The sequence below is a fragment of the Callospermophilus lateralis genome, chromosome 3 (assembly GCF_048772815.1).
Source record: "Callospermophilus lateralis isolate mCalLat2 chromosome 3, mCalLat2.hap1, whole genome shotgun sequence".
Taxonomy (NCBI): Eukaryota; Metazoa; Chordata; class Mammalia; order Rodentia; family Sciuridae; genus Callospermophilus; species Callospermophilus lateralis.
Window position 1 is genome coordinate 82,851,170 of NC_135307.1, and position 6,000 is coordinate 82,857,169.

At 36.1% G+C, this 6,000-nt stretch overlaps 1 protein-coding gene across 4 annotated transcripts in view; it reads right to left on the reverse strand.

Moving 5' to 3' along the window:
- Dph6 (diphthamine biosynthesis 6) overlaps positions 1-5,550 on the reverse strand; it is a 168,596-nt gene extending 163,046 nt beyond the window's left edge. For all 4 annotated transcript variants that reach the window (XM_076850525.2, XM_076850527.2, XM_076850524.2 and 1 more), the window contains exons 1-2: positions 5,488-5,550; positions 2,240-2,334 (exon numbers count right to left, since the gene is read on the reverse strand). In XM_076850525.2, the coding sequence (XP_076706640.2) occupies positions 2,240-2,334; positions 5,488-5,510 (118 nt within the window). In that variant the 5' untranslated portion in view covers positions 5,511-5,550. The remainder of the gene's footprint in view (positions 1-2,239; positions 2,335-5,487) is intronic.
- Between the last annotated feature and the right edge of the window lie 450 nt (positions 5,551-6,000).

Here is a 6,000-nt window from a genome sequence, read left to right on the forward strand (position 1 = left end):
CACACATCAGACTGGCTTCTTGCAGAATGGAACTCATGTGGTTATTAGAAATCCTACTCCCACTACAAAGTAGAGATAGATAGCCAATGACCTGAAAATTTTTTAGCCTATCTCTCAAAGTTAGACTGGATCTCTAAATGTATCCTTTAATTAGTGTTAAGGGATACAGATATATTTATCTTTTTATTTATTCAAAGAAATTTGAGCTTCTTAGCAAGAAATATCCTAACGTTGGTATAATTAAAACATTTTACTGTCTTCAAAGACCTAGGATATAATTTTTCTTTAAAGTTTCATTTAGTCCAAACCACAATGTAACTTTTACCAGTGGAAGCTACATAGCAACAATGGGTGTCACATCAAATAAAACCAAAAGGCTTCACTGTTGCCTGAAGTACCTCTATTAAAACACCACAAAGTTCCTACTACAAATTTAAAGAAATGGTTTTGTGAATTTTTTGACAAATGCACGTCATCCCATGGATGTAAATAAATGCCTTTTCAGACTATCTATTGAAAATCCAATGTCATGAATGCCTTTTAACTAACTCTACTCTGCAGTCATTCCTTACTGCAGTTGCTTTTATAACTCATTTTAGGGAGAAGTCATTCAATGAATCATTCAATGATTCCCAACTTCCTGATAACTATAAATCAATATTGGCTAAACTCTCTCATTTACCAATGCACATTAATCTGTTCTCTTCTATGATAGTTTCAGCTGATTTTTCCAGCTTTTAACTTTACAATATTTTTAATTCTTATTATTGAAATTTTTTTTAATCACTAACACTATTCTAACTAAATGCCTCCATTTCACTAACAGGTCTAATTTAAAGATGTACTTTCTTCTTTTATAAGATATAGGTTACAGTACAGTTCTTGATTACCCTAAGAGAGTTTTCTCTTTCTTGATTTTAGAATTAGAAGAGCATTTAAAAAAAAAAAAAAAAAAAAAAAACTCACTACTTAAAAAAAAGTAGCTATTTCACACTTTGAACTCTCAAAGTGTGTATTAACTCCTGACTCTCTATAGAATATGTTCTACTTCTTTTTATAAAAAACTTCTAATGTCTGTTTTTCCACATTCCTTCCAACATTACTTGGGTCTTGGTCACAGGAGAAAAGAAAATTCAAGTACCTGACTGAAATAACTGCTCTCTATCCCAGAGCTAATTCAAGTGTGTTCATTATTCATTGGTCCATCAACAAACTCTTGAGTGAACTCTGACCAGGGTCATAGACCTGTCCCAACTGCAAAGAAATATTCCATGGAAGATGAAAGTTATGAACTCTCCTCTCAAAAATTATAATCAACTAATTTGGGGTTATAAGGCTAAGAGAAAATTAATAGAAACAACTATAAAATTAGATAAAAATAGAAATACTACAAACTGGCAGCCCTGAGAAGAAGGCACAGGAGAAAGGGAAAGAAGGAAGAAAATATGGGAGGGAAGGAAGACTGAAGGGAGGAAAAAAAAAAAAAGGGAAGAAAGGAAATATTCTCATTCAACAAAATTTGCAGGATACCTACTTCACACCTGAAACTATGATTAATGTTTTCGCATATATTACTCATTTAATTCATTCTAAAACAACAGTAAATGAAAAGCATAGAGTATGAAAAAATATTATGTATGGGGATGATAAAAACATATTATTAGAAGAGACACATAGAAAAGCAAAAATTGTAAATTAGGCCAGTACTAATCTTTTCTCCCTTACATTTTAGCAGTTTAATTATGTAGATGTAACAAAAGAGTAAAGCAAATTTGTGAGCATATATATTTTTTAAAAAATTCTAATTAGGGGAATAAAAAGAAAGAAAAAAAGGGAAAAAAGCCAAAATGAAAATGTATCTTACCTATCTATATATTGCCTGCAACACTTGGAAATAAGGTGTAGTGGAATGGCAGTGTATTCTGAAGAAAGAGGGTTCAAGTCTCAGCTCTGAAAAGTTTGTGCTAGCTATTTTACTTTGAACAGACTTAAATTCAAAAGCTTCAGTATTCCAATCTACTAAAAGTAAGAATAATAATGCCTCTTTCTAGGAGTTGTTATGAAGATTAAAGGATATGTAAGTAACAACAATGATTTCTATGAAGAATTGAACATCTTATCTGGCTAAATATTCACTGGTTCTTTTTTTTTCCCCTCTGTCTACTGCATATAATAAAGTGCAATTCTGAATCTGAGTTTCAGTCACTTGGAGAACTTCTTAATAAAATCATAAACTTACCTTGGTTTTCATTGGGTCTTAGATTTGCTAAAGCAACAATCTGATGCCCAGCAGCAATGCACTGCATCATATTGTAACAGCTGTCTTTCCCACCACTAAAAAATAAATTAATAATAGAGTGAGAGACAGAGAAAGGGAGAGAAAGCATACATAAACTATCAGGTTACTGACCATCATTCAACATAGAATAGCTAGATATCAAAATAGAACACATTATTTACGCAGATTTTCCAAATTTATAAGGGACTGTTTCATAACAAGAATGCAATAAGACACACATTAATTTCCATATCATAAGCAAATTTATCTGAATACCAAAGGTTGCAACTTAGGAAATCTTATAAAATTATATCATTATAACAAAGAGCATTCTAAATAAAGTATGATAACTCCTAGGTTCGTGACAGTGGTTTCATTAACATAAAAAGTGCTTTACAAATAGAAACACTTAAAAACTTACATCCTAGCTAAATACTTATTACATATACTCCTTAGACAAAACCCCTTTAAAACTAAGTCCCAATTTCATGACAAAACTAAGTCCCAATTTCATGACAAAATGTTAAATACATGATTTCAGATTCTATAAAGATGAAACACAAAATGCTGAATTATTCTAATAGATATCAGTACTATGAGCACTTCAGCTACCACTGTATATATACAACTAATTTCAGAACTTTTCAAGGAGTGGGAGCATGCAAAAGACAAAGTATAAAAAAGCCCTTGCTCCCTCTCATCAGATTCAGATATTCACCTAAGTAGGTCTTTCAAAACTTCCCCTGTGTATATCACTAACTCTATTTCCCCAAACAAAAAGAAACTAATTCTATCAAATATGAAAGATTGAAAAGCATGCATTCACAATCAGAACATAACCTTACAATTTATTTTAAAATATTGCTAACATATTATGTATGGTTTCAAAGTATTATTTCTCAAGTTGTGTTCTACAAAACACAAGTGTCCAACCAAATGTTAACTGCTCTGTAGGATTTCTCACCTAACATACACAGTCAAAGAACAAAACAGTGTTCAAGGGCAAACAATTTTGGGAAATGCTGACTACCTTACTCTTCTCTTAAAATTTCATGAATTATGTAAGTACAGTCAACCCTCCTTTTCAATGGGTTCCACACCCATGGATTCAGTCAATTGAAAATATTTGAAAAATTGCTTCTGTACTAAACATGTACACTTTTTTTGATCAATAGTCACTAAGCAATATAGTATGATAGCTATTTACACTGTTAGGTATTATAAGTAATCTAAAGATGATTGGAAGTTCATAGGTTATATATAACATTGAGGCATTTGGCGCTTGCAGATTTTTGGTATCCATGGAGAACCTGGAAACGATATCCCATAAATACCTGGGCATGACTGTATTATTAAGTGGGAATTCCTCAGACCGGAGATTTAGTTTCCAACTCACAGATACTAAGCTAAGTTATTCATTCTGCTTGGCTTTATATGCTTCATTATAAAATTACAGAACAGGCTGCTTAAATGATACTCAAGGTGTTATTCAATTGTGAAATCTGATGACACTTGTTTATGTATCAGGAATATAATGTTCTATGGTCTAAGGAAACATAACAACCTCAGTTTCAATTATTCCCTAAAATGCACACACATATCCTACCTCTGTTATATAGCCATACACACACAAACAAAATTGCAAACAGATTCACTATGTTCAAATCTAAATGCATATATCTAATACCTAATTATATATAACATATATAATAAATAATACATAGGTATATGTATATATATATGTCTCATAAGCATATGTATATACACATATGGTTTTGTATTCATTCTTATGGCATATCTAACATTTGTATAGCTATTAAAGTTTAGCAAGGGTTTTCCAACATTGCTTTCTTTAGTAAATTATTATAAACAGAGTATATGTACATTACAGAATATTTAGTGTGATAGACTACACAGATCTTCTCCCCACCGGTAAGTCTAAGGTTGTGTATTACTTTAATCCTTAGACTTTTGTAAAAATGACTGTGGATGTGAATTGTTTGTTTCCTGGGCCACTTTAATTCTTAATATCTCTAGAGCAAATGAAACCCACAACGTTTAAACCTTAATCATTCCCTTCACATGGGCAATTTACTGAATAACAATGATTAGTGTGACAGTACAGTCTAGTTTTCTAAGAATGGCATTGAAGTAGGAGAAATTGGAATGTTTCAGTCACTAGAGGGACTGGAATCTGGAGTCTTTAATTGATCAATTTGTCAACTACTATCAATTACATAGAGCATTGAATTAAACGTTATGAAATCTACAAAATTTCTGAATGTATCATTGTAGTATATTTCAGATACACTGTTCCAATCTAAATCTCATAAAACAAATATTTATTAGCCTAAATTCCCTTTTGTAATATTGCTAGTATGTTTCCTTTTGCCTCAATTTATAGATTGAGTAAAGAGACATGTAAACTGGCCTGGTTTGGGTTCATTTATCTATATACCTAAACATGATGGATTATCATGTACTTTAAACTCCTTTTGGTATATTTTAACATGTCACTAGAGCAACTACGAGCATCCGAAGCAACTGCAACTAGATGTACCATAAAGCTGGCACAATTCCTTTTCCATCAGGAGAGAAGAGATTCCCACTCTGTAGTCGAGCTCCAAGACAGAAACATGAGGATGCTATAAGCAATCCACCTAGCTCAGGTAAGGCATACAAGTAGGTGACCTTACTGGAAAGGGCAGGGTGGAACCAGTAAGCCTAGGGAGAAAGGTAGGACACCGCGGATCGGTGAACTTAAGGGGATCATAGAAGAAAAAGAAAACCGGGAAGAAAGGGGCAGGAGTTAATTAACTGAGTACGTGGAATCAAGCAGTGGCCCTCATAAATTCAAGGCCCAGTACGGCTTTTAAAAATCCGCGGATGGCCACTCTGGAGTAATTAAACCAGCTCCTCTGGCGGTGGGACCCAGGCGTTAGGACTTTTTTTTTTTTTTCTTTTAAAGTTTCCCCAGGTGAATCCGAGTGTGTGAGTACAGGACCCGGGGTAGCGACCGCTGGCAAGGCGGAGCGCAAGCCAAAGCCGGACCTAGCAGGCCGAAGGCTCCGCCTCTTCCTGAGTTGTTAGGAGCTGCCGAGGTCAGAACCGCAGCCAGGACCCTGACCCCGGCTCGGTGGGCACCAGAGGCTGCAGGAAGGAACCAGAGGCAAACGGGGAAGAGGGAAGCGGCTCCGACGCCCGGTTACCTGATCAGGGCCACGACCCTCATGCTAGGTGCAGTGCGCGTGCGTGCGGCAGGAGGGGCGGGGTCAGAGCCGCAGCTGCCGCTCGAGTGACGGCCGGGGCCTAAGGCGGGCGTTCATTCCACCGCCTGTCCGCGGACTCGTGCTCCTCTCCCTTCTACTGCTCGCGGTACGTCTGGGCACTGAGGGTACGCTGCCTCCGCGCCTCCGCTCTGTAGCAGAGGCGGCCCGCCCTCCCCCCCCCACAAAAAAAAAAAAATGTTTAGGCACAGCATAACCACCTAAGTGAGGGCACTGAAGCTGCCGGGAGAAGGGCAAGGCCTGTCCCGCACTTTCGGACCCATGTGGCACTGGATATATTTCAGTTAGAGGATATTTGAAGTCACATGTGCTTAAGAGATGAAAGAAGGAGAGGAGGTTTGCCTTCCTTCCTTCCATCCTTCCCTCAACCACCCCTAGGAAACTAGCTACACACTTTAGCTATTTGGTTTATATCTTCTCTGTCCTCTTAACCTG